The 19238-nt window shown below is 36.3% G+C and overlaps 1 protein-coding gene across 1 annotated transcript in view; it reads left to right on the top strand.

Annotated features, from left to right (window-relative positions):
* ANGPT1 (angiopoietin 1) overlaps window positions 1–19238 on the top strand; it is a 156509-nt gene that overhangs the window by 67179 nt on the left and 70092 nt on the right. Inside the window, exons 2-4 of the mRNA XM_069005352.1 lie at window positions 3062–3217; window positions 4107–4228; window positions 12880–13112. Coding sequence (XP_068861453.1) covers window positions 3062–3217; window positions 4107–4228; window positions 12880–13112 — 511 coding nt within the window. The remainder of the gene's footprint in view (window positions 1–3061; window positions 3218–4106; window positions 4229–12879; window positions 13113–19238) is intronic.

Here is a 19238-nt window from a genome sequence, read left to right as displayed (position 1 = left end):
ACCCTGCAAGGATCCTTTTATCACCTAGTAAATAGATGTTATTGCTCTTAAATAACCACAAAGAAAGCTCAGTTCATACGCTTAAAACAAGGCCTCCAAAGAAGGGGAGGCTTCAGATGAAACTCCATGCTTGGTCATAATGAACCTGGTAAATTGTTGGCTTCCTGCAATAAAAATAATAGGTGAAATCTTGGCCTGCTGAAGCCAATGGGAATTTTGGCATTGATTTTAGCAGGGCCAGTATTGCAATCAATAAATCTACTGAGCAAACTAAAAGAAGTAGGTGAAGGAGGGAAAGGGAATTAATGTAACAGAACCCCTATATTATTTCAGTCCTTGTTCAACCCTCCTTTGCCTGAGTGAACTGCTCTTGATACTCCAGAGATGTGCTCACAGAAACTATTGGTGGTATTCTGAACACCAAATATTTACAAAAACATTTAATGAGCAATTCTGAAACAGGAAAGTCAGCTTTGTTGTTATAATGAGTCAGTCTCAGATTCAATCTGAGGCTATTTTAGGGGTGAGTAACCAGTGGAAATTGCCAAAGACTGGATACCATGGGGACAGTGTTAGACTGGAATAATTAAATGTATGAGTTATCCAATATGCCTCAATCTATGTCTGTGTACTTGCTAGTCAAAACTGCTGTAACTCCACACAGATGCATTTACAATCACAACCCTCTCTGTAATGTGAGAAAAATATATGTTTCTTTTTTTATTTATACCCCTATCTGTGGTCCTTTTATTTATATGTGAAAACAGCTAATTTCTATTTTCTGATGTGTAATAAATGCAGTTACCATATTTTTTCAGGGGTTTTCAGAGGCATCCATTGCACACATGCACCACGTGCCCCATGTACAGGAAGGCAGTTTCAGAAAGCTGCAGGCTAACAAATCAAGCACTGTACAGCCACAGCACAGACATGCTCTGTTCTTATCTGCAAACAAAAGACATTGGATGTGAGGAAATATGTGTGTTGGTAACTTGTCGTGAGCAGTGCCATGACTGGAGAGCCCTGTGTCTCATTAGGAAGTGAAATTCATGGGAGAAACTGAACTCCTTGTTCAGATGTTCCAGAATCAATCTCCATATTCTGGACCTGAATATGGAAAAGGACAACCATCCAATTTATGGGGCTCATTCACAAGGACTATTTCCAATCAAGAGACAGTTTGGGGGAAAAAACCCCAACTTTTTAGAAAACAATGAGAAGCAAAGGGTGACTAAAAACATCTTATGAGAAAGAGTTATACAGGCAAAATACCTCTGAATATAAAAGGATGTTGTAGAAATGCAATGGATCAATAGAATCTCCCTTGAACCAGCTAAATATCTGTAAAATGCCTCACAGTAAAAAACCAAAGCATTAAATTTACACTGGGAGTGGAAAATGGTGACATCCATTGTAGACATTACTTTGCAATACACAGTTTTCTTTGGCTGTTAAATCTAATTTAAATACTTATCAAAGTATTAAGAAATAAATTTTACCAACCCCTTAAAACACTCTGCAGGTTTTCAGCCCAGAGTGGTTACCTGGCAATTCAAGTAAACTTTTTATTTTCTGAAACTGTAGGACATCCACTTTAGTTTTTACCATGATGGTTATTGTTTCTTCAAACTGGGATAAACAAACAAATAAAACATCAGCAACTCTCTTATGCAGGAAGTATTTTGCATTGTGGCAGTGTCTTATTTCTGCAAAAATCTTCATAAAATTAGTAGGTGCACATAAATGAACAAACTTGTAATAAATATTTTGTGAGCTCAACAGAAGTGACATGTTAGAATATCTAAGAGTAGTGACCCCTAAGCACAGGTATACCTACAGAAAAAAATGAAAGCAGCTGTTCTTATTAATCATGCTCGATATCTGACTCCTGCTCCTTTTTGCAGTCTTTAAATCAACTCCATCTGGTTCTTACTATTTGGTGGTGCAACTTACCTTCCACATTGAAATATGCTTGCTGTTACAGAAACAGGTCGAATGTGATTAAAAGTATTAGGTTAAACAGTTGTTGCTTAGGTCTGAAATCAGCTAGCTGTAAAGAGCCATAATCAGTCACAAGACAAAACTGAGGACCAAATCTTCACTGGGTCTAAACCAGCTGGACTCCAACTGATTATTTCTGTGGAACATATTGAAAACTATGTTCTGAGCCACCTAACTTTATCTTAAAGCTTTATGGAACACATCAAGGCAGAATAATGCTTGTATAAGTAAGAAACAATCTCACCATACTGTCAACTGGCCCTGAGTTTGTGGCCTGCTGTGGCAGGGCAAGGACACTGTCAGCTAGAAGGGAATGATCCTGCCTATGTAGACTAAAACACACTGTAACCAAAAGCACCCCTCTCTGAGGTACTCAGTTTATTTGGAGGGTCCTAGTTCAGATTCTGTTCAACAATTTGCCAAGTCAAACCAAATATCAAGACCACAAAAGCAAAAGAGCAAACCAGCTTTCTATGCTTTTTGGCCAACATCTTCCTGCTTTTATTGCCATGATAGTGTCACCATTGCTTTACAAACTTTTGATCTCAATTAAACTAAGCTGCGTTTAAACTAAGCTGAGTTTGTGAAAAATTTTTCTGGGGACTCAACCAAACAAAAAATCATATTCCTGAATGACTGAATGACAGACATTAACCAGGGGATGTGGGATGTGGTAGGATCTCTTCCATGAAAGACTCACATGTAAGTTACGATGTACAAGTAGGGTTTGATGTTTTCCTCTGGTGTGCTTTGCTCTTTTAGGGGTTCATTTTGAAGCTGCCGTGATATCTCCACGACAAGTGTTCACTGCAACCTCGACACAGATAAAGACAGGGCCTGCTCCAGCCCATGCCAGCAGACCACAATATTTAGAAAAATATTGAGACTCTTACTCAGAGGGGAAGATAGTCAGATCCCTACCCCAATAGTCATATGGTCAACTGAGACTTGATCCCCCTGCAAATATTAAAATTTCTGCTTTTGACAAGAATGCCATTTATGACACCAGAATGCCTAAACAGGTGAAAATATTACAGCTACAACCTCTTCTCTTTTACAGCTTGAGAGCTACATTGTAGAAAACATGAAATCAGAGATGGTGCAGCTGCAGCAGAATGCTGTGCAGAACCACACTGCTACCATGCTCGAGATAGGCACCAGCCTCCTCAGCCAGACAGCAGAGCAGACAAGAAAACTCACGGATGTTGAAACCCAGGTATGCTCCCAGAGTGGTTTTCAAAAGGCTGCTAATTGCAGAGAACATTTCCCAGACTCTTTCCTTTCTAATGCATTTCCACAAAATGCGTTTCAACACAGGGGGCCGGGAAACACACTTTGCTTCTTGGTACTGACAGGGTTGATGATTGACCCTTGTTATATGTTTTTCTTTTTATTTAATTTGGTTATTATATTTATCTCTGTGTCTGCAACAAAGGTAGGACTGTCCAGGAAACTAGATCAGCACTTGCCTTTCAATAAACACCTACCTACTGTTGGTGATACAAGTGCCAGGCTAAATAGTGAGTAACAGGCTAAAACATAGCTTTTGATCTTCATTGTTGTTGCTGCATATCAACCATTTCCCAATTATTCAACCTCTGTAGGACAACAAAAAAAGAAAATTTCAGATTGCTCTGTGAATGTCAACAATTTCAAACAGAAATAAGGCGCTGAACTACTAACACAAAAGAGAGAACATGGGAGAGCTAAAGTAGGAGCTCTGTTTACAAAATAGCAGATGCAACACTTTGACTTCATTCCAAATTCTCTTGCACTTTTCTGGTTTAAGCATGCTTTGTAGGAATGCATGTTTGAGGCATGTCTCTTGTTTTTTCTATTGAAATGAAGCTTATTTGGCAGACACCTTGCCTTTTTCTGCTGGTCTAGTATTATTCTACAGTAAGCAGAGTGCCAGAATATCAGCTGGTATATATCAGTGTAGCTTGATTGAGTTCATTTGCACCAGCTGAGCAGCTGAGGTTAAAAAAAGGATTTAGAAACAATTTTTGACAAATCATCAAATCAGAATGAAATGGTTGTATTATGCTGCTATAGCAAAATAACCATGACAATATAAACATTAATGTTTTTAATTTATCCTTAAGGTGCTAAATCAAACGTCCAGACTTGAAATTCAGCTACTGGAAAATTCCCTGTCCACGTACAAGCTAGAAAAACAGCTGCTACAACAGACACATGAAATCCTAAAAATTCATGAGAAAAACAGGTAAGAGTGAGTAGTTGGTCTCTTTCTCTGTTCATTATAAAGTGGTCTGTGTATACTTTGTTTTAAGCAACTGATGAAGTGAAAGGAGCAAATATGGTAAGCGGACAGCATAAGTAATATTTATGAACTGACTTAAATACCTGGGTGTGAACTTACACTATATTATATACTGTATGATAAATGTAAACTGATTTTTACCACTTTTCATGTTCACCATAAGTTTACATCTTACTCTGTTTCATGACAACTTAGTCATATGACCACAGTTCCTGCAATCAAAAAGCATAGGTATAACTTTCAAGTAGAAAAATATTAACAATAAATTATGAGATTTTCAACTGCCTTAAAGTGCATCAGAAACAGAAAATCTTTAGTAGTTCACCTTTCTAATTTTAATGGATACAAATATACGGCCTGAGGAAGGATCTCTCTCTCCTTTTGGTCTCGATTAGCTACTTGTAGCCATTCTCCATTTTAAGAAGTCAGTGGTAAACATTTGAGGTTTATATTACAGCTGATGGAAAAACTATTTAGGAGCACAACTCTTTAAGCAGCAAAATGAGAGTCAGGAAGCAGTTCCAGTGTCCCCTTTCTGTAACACAGGGACTCAGCACCTGAAGTCACTGAACTTAGCAATTCAGTATGTAAAAGAGCATGTGGGGTGAGCTGACCTTGTCTGGGATGCCAGACGCCCACCCAGACACTCTCTCACTCCCCCTTGTCATCAGAACAGGGAGAAAATATGATGAAAAGCTCGTGGTTGAGATAAAGACAGGGAGATCACTCATCAGTTACTGTCATGGGCAAAACAGCCTTATTTACTACCAATTAATAACAGTGTAGGATGGTGAGAAACAGAAACAAACCCAAAAAGACCTTTCACCTCTACGTCCCTTCTTCCCAGGGTCAACTTCACTCTTGATTCTTCTATATGCCCGCTGAGCAGTAGAAGGGGATGAGGAATTGGTGCTGTAGACAGTGCACAACACTTTGCCTCTCCTTCCTCATGCTTTTTCCCTTCTCTAGCATGGTTCTTTCCCACAGGCTGGAGTCCTTCAGGGTAAGATTGCTCCACATGGGCTCTCCACAGGTGTCAGCTTCCTATGGGATCCTCCATGGGAAATATCTGCTCTACCATGGTCTCTCCCATAGCCCACAGGGTTATACCTGCTTCAGTGCCTCCTTCACTCCCCTTCTCTGACCTTGGTGTCTGCAGCATTGTTTCTCTCCCTTTTCCCTTCACTCCTCACACGGTACCCCGACTGGAGCTCCTCACACTGTACAGCTGACTGGACCCAGCTGTGCCCTTTCCTCACAACAGCTGCACCTGGGCACTGGCATCCAGTACTGTGGGAAAAGCTGCTCCCTTTCCTGACTGCCCTTTGAAACATCCAACATACTGCTGCCTCTGTAAGGGACAGGTGTGAGCAGGGAGGACAGGGAGTGCTCTGACTGCTCAGTCCCACTCTCAGCTCCCTTCTAGAAAGAACGACTGTGGGGTCAGTCTTACTAGGACTAAGGTTTCTATTCCCTCTGCCTACATTTGATATTGAAATAAGGCAAACAGCTTTAAAGATGAGGCAGACACTGAAGCATGTGATACAAGCTGTAGAGGACTGTTTTAACTGAGATCAGTCAGTCTTCCAAAGAGAGCAGTGCGATCCTGTTCTGCTGGACAGGAATTGGCAGCTGAGGCAGAAAAACCTTGCCCAGGGTCATGCCTAAGGGAGACTAGCACCATAGTGTGCAAGAGGCTACAGGGTAAAGAAAGAAAAATACCAGTAATGATTAAAAATAGAAAATATTGTTACAAAGAGCAATGTTTTTTAAAGAACAATGTGTTTTTTAAATGTGTCTAGTTGCAAAGCCGGTCAAATAATATATCATTATTGCTACTGATTATGAAAACCTATTTAATGTGTTTATTTTAAAAACTGTTTATAACTAGTAATTCCAGCAAATGTTATTCTGAAGAAACTGTATTACATTGAAAACTCTTGAACTCCACAGATGTCCCTCAACCAATCAGAAATATGAATTAATTAGTGTGGGATTAACTTTGCCTTTGGCCGTCTCAAAAGTAACTAATTCACCTAAACTGCTTGTGTGGGCTCTCCCTGTAATCCACAGAGAGAGTGGGTATGGGCAGGGGACAGTTCCTTCTACGTATTTTACAAATCTATTTCAAAATGGGATTAATTTAATCATTAGTTGAGTATATAAGTACTTGTACTTTTATCTGCTGCAATATGGTTAACAACAAAATTTTGTTGGCTGCTTAAGAGATTGAATCTTGTATACTAAATCATTTGGATTTATTTATTTACCTTAGGAATAGATAAGAGTAAAAAGTCTTCATGTCACTAAACAAATAAGTCCTACTTGAACTGACCTTTGACTTGGCTGACATTATGATAAACTGGTTTTTGAAAAGTCAGAAGAAAGGAGGGCTATTTTTAAAAGCACGCTTTTTATTGTTTGTCTCAGAGGTATAGGTATTTGCAGATGAATGGAAAGGCACACAGAATTTCATCCTATAAAGAAGCAAGGACCTGGCATGCATTGTGTGGGTTCTTTTAAAGTCTCCTCCGGACTGATAAAATTAGGGAGAAGGCTGTGTTATGATTACACTAAAATATGGATCATCCACTCTTGTATCATCATCTACTCCTCACAAAGAATTGTGTAGTCTTGGCCTTGCAGGTTTCTGAAGTTGAAATCAATTATGTGTTTGCCAGGTTCACTGTGGGACAAATCTTGGTGATTTCAGCAGGTGCTAGGCTTCTGGACATGCCAAAGATTTTAGCTTGCTTAAATTGAAAAAATATTTGCAGATTACTCATTAGGCTGTGTTTAGTAGCTATTTGCAGTTAAGTTCTCCTCATCCCTCTCCATGTCACTTTCACACTAGTAAATAGAGAACCCTCCTGTAACCCATGTTACCTACATGAACTGCAAGCTTTTTTGGAAAGGGTCTTTCTTTTGCAGTAGGTTCACAGCACAGTGGGAACCAATGTAGGAACTACTGTCTTTGCAAAAACAATCAAAACAGATGCTGTAGTGTGGGCTGATAAATTCTCTGTGCTAAAATTTCCTCTATATAAAGTAACAATAAAGATCTTAATCACTTTCGAAGAACTGATTTTTGGATGAAAGTAATGCAAAATCTTACAGTAACAATAACTGATCATTGACGTACTACAGTAACTTGCATATTATCCTTAAATGTAACTAACGGTGCTTTTCAACAAGGGAGCAGTGCATGTTCTTTAGATTAGAAATATGTCTATTCTTGGCCTTTCTCTTTACTCCCTGTCTCTTCTCGGAAGAGGGGCCCATTTTTTCTTTTTATTCCACTGAAATGGAAGATATTCCATGGCGTAAATACAGTCACATTTGCCTTAGAATCATGTTTCTATTGAGTGTTCTCATGCCATAAATAATTTAGTTTTGTGGGTTCCCACCCACTATAATGTAAATGGTGGTTTCTTCCATTGCCATTTTTTTCTCCCACAAGAGTTTTCTAAATGCTATTTTGATTTATTCTTGAAAGATTTCCCTTCTTAAGTGCCTTATGAGCCCCCCCCTTTTTTCCCCAGAGTGCACCAGCTGCATCTAATTTATAGTGTGCAATTTCTTTCAATATGCAAGTGTAAAAAACTTCCTATTTGCTAAAATGAAACAAATGAGGAAAAATATAATGGAATTCTGGATCTTCCGTCAAAAAATAGTGGAAGTGAAATTTAAATGCAAAATCTTGCTTGAATTTGCAGAAAATAATGCTAGATTAGCACGTTCATTACAAGAATTGTTGTATGCTATAAAAAGCAAGCACTCAAGAATGGTTCTTGAATGTCTGTCTGACTGTGTGAAAGATGAGGAAAAACAATATGTCTGGCAAGTTTTATTTGCAGGTTTTTCATATACTAAAAAGATAAATACCAATTTTACACGTCACTTATGTAATTTCAATGGAATTATCTTGTCACTGGTATAAAAAGTAGGCTTACTCGTGCTAAGTGACTTGTTACTTTACTGGCCCTGAGAAATATGGGGACAGGTATTCTCATATTTCCTTAAACTCATTAGACAATATCAGACTCCCAAGGTAAGTATGGGTGGTTGGCACCTAAAAACATAGGGAAAAGTTCACTCACCTTAAAGGAAGTACAAAGAAGCCATCTCACTGAGAGAATAATATTCTTGCACTCAAAAGTAGGCACTGAAATCCTGTGCCCATTTGTCTTCTCATAGATATATAATAAAAGAAACCTACATATGAATGGCCAAGTAACTTTTTTCTGGTGTGAATTTACTTGTCTTTAGTTATTCAGTAGGTCAACAAAGTATATGTTTTATCTGTATGTTTAATAAATAATAATTTTTTTAAAGATTATTTTATTGCAAAAGATGTCGATCTCCAAGGTCTGGTCTATATCCTGTTCTCACATGTCTAAACTGAGGATTCTGAGAACAAAGATTAAAAAAATCTCTTGAACTTCTGTGGTCTGGAATGGATTAGAGAATAAACTACCTACCTTATAAGGCAGATTGTCTAAACCAGACTTTCCTTCCCCCTTGGACAGCTACCAGACGGTTTCCTATATGTTCTACTTCATCACCTTTCAAAATGACAACAGCTTTCACTCAAAGTCATTCTTTGACTTCAGTTATGGTTACTCTACCCTCTCCAGAATTACTAGAGGTTTTTTTCCAAATCAGCTGGACACAGCACAGTTGCACTGAGATGCTGTACCAAGTCATTCCACGGGCTTATACCTGACAAAGTCAAGACATCATTTGTATCATTAAAAATAGATTCCTAGCCCCACCACTAAATTTGTCTGGGTTTGGGATGTGCATGTGTGTGTGTTTGGTTTTAGATTAATTTTCTCCTAGATAATGACTCCAAACTGTCATTGTCCAATGGGTAATATCGGTATTTATTCATGTTAACAACACTTGTTTATTCACAATTTTATTCTGTTCCCCAAATGCCTGATTTATTTCCCTAAATTGAAGGCTCCAATTATAAAAAACACATATACATGTTTATGTGTGTGTCTTTATAAATAAATATATGGATATTTATATGAAGTTTCTGGTGAATGGTGATTTGTTTTTATTGTGTTTAGTTCCCATGAATGTTTCATCTGTCTAGATTAGAAATATTTTCAAAGATTTAGGCATTTCAGACATATAGGAACTGTATAGGAAATAAATACAGAAAACTTACTGCAAAAGAGAGCCATAACATTTTACTGGAAAGTGTTATAAAAGAATATTTCAGTCAGCTTTTGGAGGATGTTGGACTGATTGGTATAGAGACAGCTTTCTTTCTGTTTTCGTTAATATATTGTGTCAACAATAGTCATTAATGAAAATTATTAAAAAACTTTTCATTTTAGCTCTGTCTTCAAAATGCTTCTTTAAAATATTGAGAAAATATCTTTACCAAGCACTCATGAAAGTTATTTCTTAACGGTATTTGTTAGAGGTTCTCTGATGTTACAAAAAAGAGGCAACAGAGCGGTCTTTCAACAGCTAAAAACCCCTTTCTATATCTTTCTAAATTCTTTCAATTTGTTTCAAGATTTATTTCAAGTTTCTTAGCACTTCTTTTTTTTTTGTTTAAATTATCTATAACAAATGTTAATGTAACAATACAAATGAATAATTCTGGCCCTATTGGAGTCAAAAGCCCTAAGAGCAGCTTTTCTCACGCTATTGTAGGATATCTTCCTTTTGGAACAGACCAGTTCAGAAATCCCCAATCTATGTGAAGACTTTGCTTTTGTTCATTTGGAGATTTGACCAAAGTTTTCTCATTGATTCATAGTAAAACAAAAATGAATGTTTTGGACTTCTTCCAGGAATACAAGGAGTGGTCCTATCCTCAGGACTTACTTTTATCTGATATAGATTTATGGCTATAGAAAGCTAATTGCATAAATGTATATGCTTTCCTGAAAATAGCTTAGTTTTGCAGTTTATAATAACAGGACTTTTAATCTATGTAGAAAACTAAAGGAATCAAGTGCTATGACACTTCCATCTTTGCACCGCATGTTGACACACCACTCAGAAATATGAGGATGTATTATTATTAAAGCCATAAAACATCTGCTTCCTGTTTGTCTCTGTAGATGCCAAACTGTGGAGCTCTAAACATTGTCAGCTTCTCTTTTCTTGCTTGACATGGCCAGTGGTGCTACAAATAATATTGTCATCACCAAGGGTTCATTTACTATGGCCTTAGGAAGGCCACAGTGGGAAACAAATACTGCAATGCATAAATTGTAGTTGTCAAATGCTCTTTCTTTGACATGAAATCCTTCAGATGTGGAAATCATTTAGTTGTGGACATCCAGATAGGATATTAAGGAAATATTGTATTATATGGATAAAGTTAAAGGGAAATTTTTTGTCTTGGCTTACTATGTAACTATAAAGCTATATTCTACCTTCTTGAAGGGCATCTTCTCTTACATTGATAACATACAACATTTTGAGGACTGTAAGATGTCAGACTGGGATGTGGCCCCACCTAACACCCATTCTATTATACACTGTGACCAGACCCACCTTTTTCCTATCCCAAGTTCATTGATGTAAGTAGACTATCAGAAAAGTTAAAAGTTAGAGTCACGATTCAATAATTTCTGTGAAAAAGTGGATAGAACTGATAAATTTCAAAAGGAAGTGGGTTTTTCTGACAATATTTTGTGACTAGAACCAAATCTATCTGAACATTTTTCAACTGCTTCTGCCTAACTAAACTACATCTGACTTTCTGCATGAGAAAGTCAAAGACTACCACATACATATTCTTAAAAAAATCCATGTGAATCTTGACCATGATTTTTAAGATTAGTGCTCAAGTGATGAAAAAATCAGCCATGGGTTCGATAAGGTGCTAAAATAATTTATAGTCTTTGGCTTCAAAATCCATACTTTGTTTCAGTTTGTAGCCTTCTACTATCTTATTTCACTCCACTAAATCTTGTTATGCTTTTGTTTCTAATTAATGAGACTTTCAAAATGAGATATGTTCACCATTGTGTTTGAGACCCTACAAATATATATTTTCCCTCCCATCTTTCCTTTTTTGCTCCCTTTACCCAGATGCTTCTGGTTTTCACAGAACTAGACATATTGGTATCGCAAAGTATGTTTTCTTCAGGATATTTGTAAATTCCACATTTATAGTGTTTCAGAAAAAAAAAAAAAAGATTTGCTGCTTGATTTCTTTAAAAAAAAAAGTTTAATCTCACTCTAGCTTGTACAGCAAATTTCAGGGCCTGAATTTAATCTTTGCATTTTTATCCTCTCTAATAGCTCATATTAAGGCTCTGAGATATCAAGTAAAAAAAAAAACAACTCCATATGGATTTTATTACATTCTTCAATTATGTTAAATGACCTCAAATTATGCAGGCATTTTGCCACTGATCTATTATCCAGAAGTAAAAACAAAGGTAGAGTGCAAATAAGTAAAACCTAAGGCTGACTTGAACAGGAAGCAGTTTGTTGGCAAGTTTGTAACCGGTAGGTTTGTGGGCACAAGAAACAACTTTTGGTGTATACAATAGAAACCCCAAAGAGAAAGTAGCAGAGAGATTGAATTAAGTTCCTTATCTAATACTAATACATTCTTTCTCTTAAATTCCCACCCCAGCATCAAAGCACTGTCTGGGAAAAGCTTCTTGTTCATGGTTGACAGATATTAGCTGTCCTTTCAGTCTACAACACCGCTGTTCTTCTAGATGTAATCTGATGTGCCTTTGATCTTGGTAAATTGAACACTTCCAGCACAGGACAGAAAGGGTACTAGAAAAAGAATATTAATCCTGAGGAAGTGTTTCTATAGATGTGCAAAATCTTTATAAAAATTGAGGTAAGCAGGTCACATAGCATGATGCTCAAGAGTTTTCTGTCTGAGGAGCCTTTTGTGGAACAAGCAAACATGACTGGGGAGTGTTAGTGGGATATGTACATAGTCTGGAGGAAAACAAGGGAATCTACATTAAAATGAAAGTTTCTGATTTACCTTTTGGGAAAACAGTACTATTCTTAATTTGAACACAGGCTCTGCTCATCTGGTGTGAAATTATCCCAGTTTCACAGACCACATCAAAAAGTATTTTGTTTTGGTTTCCATATGCTTTGATAGACTTCCATAACTTATAATGCTTGTCTTTCATTCAGTGACAAGGACCTTCACAAGCTATTCTGCAGTTTACCCCTGAACTTTGTCTCATTGTATTGACCCATTCATATTACCAATGATGTCCTCGTCAGTGCCCTGCTCTTCCTCCTCTGCCTACCTCAGGTTTTCTGCCTGAGCTTTTACATTCAAATGTTTTCCTGGCTCTGTACTCTTGCACTTAGATCTGAGTAACACCTATATATGCTGTTCCATGCCCTTTAAGCATTACAACATGCAAACATTACAAAATGCAGTCTTAGAGACCAGTTATATTTGATTACTTGACAGAGAAACTCAGTGGGTTGAATTACTAGATGTGACATTTTTTAGAATTATTGATTTAGGGAGTGAATCATACACTAAAAAAAAAATGTTCTGGTTTCTGTATTATTAACTGTGTTGGCATGAAATAATATCTAGTAATTGTTTTATTTCATTTTAGTTTACTTGAGCACAGAATTCTAGAAATGGAAGAAAGGCACAAAGAGGAGCTGGCCACTTTGAAGGAGGAAAAAGAGAACTTACAAAGCTTAGTCACACGACAAAGCTACATAATCCAGGAGCTAGAGAAGCAGCTAAACAAGGCAACAAGCAATAATAGTGTCCTGCAGAAACAGCAGCTTGAATTGATGGATACAGTTCACACCCTGATCACTGTCTGCTCCAAGGAAGGAGGTAAGAAAGTGACATTATAAAACATTACAAGTACTAGGAAATTTCTTGTGAACTAAGCCTTGAATTTTTGGAAAAGTGAAACTTAATGGTCTTATTCCAAGAGAGAAAAATACATTATAATTGAGAACAAAAGAGCTGATGAGAACCCAAAAATCTAATAAAGTTCAGACAGTGCTGAGACTGATCCTTGCACCAACGGCCATATTTGATTCTTTGAATTTAGTGTCACTGAGTTTTTATACCTTGACTATAGCAGATATAGGCCATAATTACATGGCCTTTGCACTGGCAATACTGATTTGTTTGTCACAGTATCTGTCTCCTCTTGCTGGGAGTAATCCAACCAACCGTGGATCTTAACTTTACAGATATCTGACCTCATCTACTCTTGACTTCCTTTTTGACACTTTATTGTGCCATAAATCGAATCTCTCCTGATGGGAGAGAATTTGCTGAAAGTCCTTGCAAGGAGTTTAAAAGATAAAGCGAGACGTCTTCTGTAGTTTCAGTGCTTCTAGATAGTTGTTTATTAAGTCTTATCAGAGGAACTGAGCCACTAGCATGACCCAGGTACAGCATGGAAGGAGGAAAAAAAGGAGTGAGAGCAAGAGAGACCTCATTATCAAGATTTACACAGCCTTTTAAAGATATTTTAACCAATAGTTACTAAAAAGGTACATTATTTTTACTTTCCTACCAATTATTCAGTAACATGACTAGGAACTGTGGAATTTTCTATCCAATCAATCCAAACTACTTGTACTGCAAAATATGGAGTGGTAGAAGAAGGAGAAGAAGGTTTAGAGAACAACAACAATCCTCCATTTTGATATTTCTTACTCTTATCTATTTACTATAAAGAGAAGCCTAAAACCTTTAAATTTTTTACCCTGTGACAATCTTACATAATAGTCTATAACCTAATTCACACCACTGTATTTTCTAGTTGTTGTCTGACTGTTGGTAATTTTTTCCAAGGTTTAACGCTATACCAGTGTTGTCCAGGGAGGTAAGAACCCTTAAAAGCAGGCAGAGAAATATTCTCAGCACTCTGGGTTCCTACACTTTTCAATCAATGGTGAGAACAGGCTACTAAACAAAGGAAAGTAATTCAGAGTTTTTTACATAGGTATGGGTTATAATGATGATTTTGGATATAGGCTCTTATGGAGCTAGAGGTAGACATCCAAAAGATGAATCTCTTCCCTTGAATTAGATTTTCTTTATAATAAGGGATCATTTTTCTTTCTTCTGTCTTGCTGTGTTTTGTTTGTTTCTGGGTGCTACAAACAAAAAACATAGAAATAGCATGCTTTGAAAGAAGGGCTTGACAAAGACTCTATAAGACAATTTTCGTCAAGTATGTCTTTCTTAGTAAAGTTTTCTTATAGAAACAGAGACAGAAATTCAGATAGAATTTCAATTTTCAAATGCCAAAGACACCACAGAATGTCTTGAGAAAGAAATTCCTTTCAGAAGAACTGGTAAAGAGAGATGGGTGAACGGAAACCACTGTGAAAAATGGAAATGGGACACTGGGAAGAATATATTACTAACTATGAAAACCAGGCAAAGTCATTTAGAAATTATGATTGTCATTGTCAGAAATGACAATATAAAAATCCTTCTGAGGAAGGGTACAGGATAAATACAGAGAGAAATTGCAGATGTCTGAGTTGTGATAGTCATTTAGCAATTGTGTAAGCATGGATCAAATAGGTCTCTAAGAGGTATCAGAAGTCTGAAGAGCCCAGCATTTTAGATTATTGTCATTCTAGAGCTCTAAGTGCCATAAAATATCTAAAAAACAAAAAGCAAAGAAATGATGAAAACAAACGCAACCAGCAAACAACAACCCCATCCCCCAACTGAAATCTTGTCACCTGCATCATTATTCAGTGCTCTCTCTAAGGGGCAGAAGACATACTAGATCAATCAAACGATTCAGCTCAAGGCAATGTGGGTTTTCTCTCTGCTATATATTCCCATGCAACTTGTGTGGCTTAAAGCTAAACTGCTCTAGTCACGAGGATTACATCTCTTTGGAAGTGTTGCATGCTTGGACCAGTGTTGATAGACTACTTTTTTAAAAAAAAAACCTTTTCCTCCCTCTCATGTTCATTCTAAATGTTCCCTTCTGCTCATTCTGTTATATAGTTGCCTAGCATTTTGAATTAAATAACATGTTTCATAGTAGGCTGTTCTCATATCAGTAGAGAAACATTGTGATGCAATGCAAATCTTTTATTATGTTTTATGGCCTTTTGGCAAAGAAACCTGGCAAGGCTGTGTCCAGAGAGTTCTAATAAAGCTCAGAAGTATTTTAAAATCAATATCAAAATGAAAGATGTATTATTCTCATACAGAGATATATAGCAAGTTCTTTTTAAGTTTAAAATGATTTTCTTGCAGTTTTGAATTTGATTCAAAGGAAAAAAACAACAAACTAACCAACATTTTCCCTAAACTTCGTTTCCTCAGCTGCTTCTTATAAAAACTTTGAATGACGAATACAGAAGTGGGTGTTTCAAATTGGTGCCTGAAAACCTGAGTTTTCAACAGTCTTTTTAACTTCTGAGGAACTGTGGAAGTAAATGATGCTTAGCACAGTTAAATGCCTAAATATAACTTTAGTAGCCTAACTAAGCCCTTAATTTTGGACTCTATTACTTTTTGTGCATTATCATGTTCAGAATTTTCCATGGATGCATTTGTTCTTTGAGGAGAATAACTTAATGAGAAATACTGAATTGCAGAAATTTTTCTTTCTTATTGTCTGATTAAGTCTAGCTGACCAGTATTTAAGCAGGTACATTCACAGCTGAAAAAGTAGCCAGATGGCTTAAGTTAAAATAATAATAATATTTTCCTGGAGCACGAGACCACTCTAATGAAGAGTAAATACTAAAGGTTGTCCCAGAAATTAATGCCAACTTCAGTCTGTGCAAGTATATGTTGAATGTGGAAATGTATGCATGTTAAGAAGTACCACTGGAGATACTCTAAATCCACACCAAAATACAAAGTTTAGATAGTCTTACATAAGTCTTGATGTGTGCACTAACGTTCAAAACAAAAAATGCTCTGTGAGAATCGGTGTTTCTTGGGAAATGGAGAATAACAAAAAGTGATACATAAATCAGTGGCACCTCTTCTGTCTCATACTTCAGTAAATCTCAGTCATCGAATTTCATAAGGGATATAGCAGAAATGGAAATGGTCCAGAAAATAACAGAACAATGGAAAAATTAGAGTCCTGGAACAATATTCATATGAGGAGAGAGAGCTGTAACAGACAGAACTATTAGGTGAGAAAGAAGGTATGTGGAATGTTGTTATGCAAATGCACGAAATAGTTAATGGTAGGGAGAAAAGAAACAGCCAGTAACACTGAGAAGTATTTTCCATTGATAAAAGAGAGAACTTGAGTAATTTGGGTAAAGGTTACTAGATACCATTGAGGTTGATGAATATTTTTTGAGTATTAGAAAGCTGTAGAGATAGAAAAGGATGAGTCCTCTTAAGTACTTTGAGTCTTTAATAGGGACACTCATCTTTGACAGAAAGCACAACCTAAGTGAGGCATCAAGTCTAGAAAGCCAGATTGTCAAAGATGAATAACTTTATAAGCATGAACAATAGAGTTGAGAGGAATTGCAAAGTATGTCTAAATCCTGTGGTATTTTGAGAATGGCTTTAAGTACCTTTTTCAGATTTTTCTAAATTAAAAATGTAAGTCACTATATTTTATCTTACATTTATGCCTTGATATTTTAAAAATTGTCTATCTATCTATCTATCCATCCATCCATGTATAAATTCTCTCCCAAGGTAAGTCACAGACAGGAAAATTATTTTCTTTTTCTTGCAAATCACGGTATTGAGGATTTTCCGATTTATGAAAGTACAATACAGTTAACCAACTAATTTGAAACCAATCTGGTGATAATCATTGCTTTTTGATTACAGAACATGAGATACATTTCCTCCAGTAATGACATAATCATATCAGAAGACTTACTTTTAGATTGATTTAAATAAATTGGGACACTATCTGAAGTTTTCCTGTTAGGAGCCTGTGAATAATATAGGCAGATAGTGTAGAGATAGAGGGCTGAACAGAAAGTGCTTTTGTTCACTTAAACAGTCTAAGGAGCTAACATAGTCCCTAGAACTGGATAAAAACCCTAAGAAATCTGCTTTGGTGCTTCCACTGTGCCTAGGCATATATTAGGAGAATTTCTGAGGAATATAAAGGCAAATGAGAAAGAGGAAAAATAAACCAAACCACCCAAACCAAATCAAACCAAACCAAACCATCCAAACAAAAAAGACACAAAAAAACAACTGAAAAGGTAAAACCAACACAAATGAAAATATTTTAAATATAGGTGGACCTAAATAGAAAATCCAGATCCCATTTTCGGTGTCAGTTTTGGTACAGACCAGTTTTGGGATGGAGGCCACCTGTAAGACTTGGAATTGTTTGTGAGTTTGGTTTCCAAAATACCACCCACCTCTCTCCCAGTGTGAGTGATTCTAGAGTTTCAGTTGCATGTAATCCTTCAAATAGACTCTCTAATAGGTCACAAAGCCTACAGAGAGTCAAATAAATGCAGGATACCATGGGAATTCACATGTCTCTGTTTTGGCCTGTGTCTATGGCTAAATGCACTCGTCACATTGTCTGTATATATTTTAGGCAGAGGCAAAAACCTTGGCAGCAGCTGCCAGTAAATTTCTGCAGAAGAATTTCTAAAACAGAAGCACCTTCAGACACTAGCCTTCCAAAGGAAATGATTGTTCATTATGGTGAATATTAAAATAACTATTTAAAGGTGAAGTAATCTCCAAATTAAAATGCAGATACATGCATGAAACTTATACTTTTCCCCAACAAAAGGTGAGGAAATAAAAACATAGAAATGAAGGCCTAATTAATCATCACAGAGATATTGCATGATTATCTCCAAGATTGTGGAAGTGCTTCACCTGTAGCAATAACAGCTGGATAGAGATCAACTTATTCTTAGCAAAGGTCATAAAAGGTTTTGTGCGTATTGTTTTCTTTAAACTGGTTATTGTTCATGCTACTTTAAGTATTGTTTGTCTGAGGATTCATAGAGCACATTGCTGTCACTGTCAAACAACACATCTGTAACACAGTAAATAGTTTTGTGAAGTACTTTCTAAGCTGCCACATCAGAAAAATTATTTATGTAAAAGATATGTAGTGCTAAAGTAGAGAGTCACATGAATATTACTGACAAAACTCCTCAACCCCAAAACAAGGCGTATAATACAAGTTATGTTAAGCAATAGATAATATAATCAAAGATGTGTATGCAAGTTCAAACCAACTAGTTCAGAAAGTATATTGGTCTGGGGGAAATTATGTTTCAATCCAGATGTCACAAAAGGTGCCCAGTCAAAAATACATTGTCTTTTGTTCCAGTATAATAAAATTTATTGAATTTCTATTGTGTTAAAAATAAATTGGCATAACTTGTGATAACTGCCCAGGTAGTCCTACCCACAGAATAAAGGAATGTAAAATTCAGTAGGAAAGCATATTTAACCATGAACTTATTTTTGGTTTCCTATTTATTTTTTTCTTTGGCTGTCTTTCAGACTGCATAATAATATAACTTGCTAAAATGTTTGGCCTAAACTTACATACTTCAGAAAACTAATGGAACAGAAGAGAAAGTTTTGTCATGAATGTTTGGTTTTGTCATGAATGTCTGGTTTTGTGACCTCCTAGCACAAGAGAAATTAAGAATTTTATTCCTCTTGAATGCTGACAAGATGCTAAGCATAATTCCAAAATAATACATGTATAGACTAGGAACTTACCTCCCCAGAAGTGCCTATTGAGTTTATAAAGTAAATAACATGGTTAGTGGGTCTGAAATTTCAGAAAAGGTCCAAGTCTCCTAGTTTATGGGTAGGAAAAGTAAATAGGTCCAAAAGTTTATTTGAATGGAATTCATGCTTTTAAAAAGCAAAAAAATTAATTTATTTTAAAAAAATTAAACTGCAATGAATCTATTCCACTTTTTAGACCAAAGTTGTTGCGATGTAAAAATTTATTCTGAAGTGAAAAGAGTGAGAATAGAATGAGAG

Source organism: Aphelocoma coerulescens, chromosome 2, assembly GCF_041296385.1.
Source record: "Aphelocoma coerulescens isolate FSJ_1873_10779 chromosome 2, UR_Acoe_1.0, whole genome shotgun sequence".
NCBI lineage: Eukaryota > Metazoa > Chordata > Aves > Passeriformes > Corvidae > Aphelocoma > Aphelocoma coerulescens.
The sequence above is the reverse complement of the archived record's forward strand: the minus strand, read 5'-3'. Positions and strand labels throughout refer to the sequence as shown.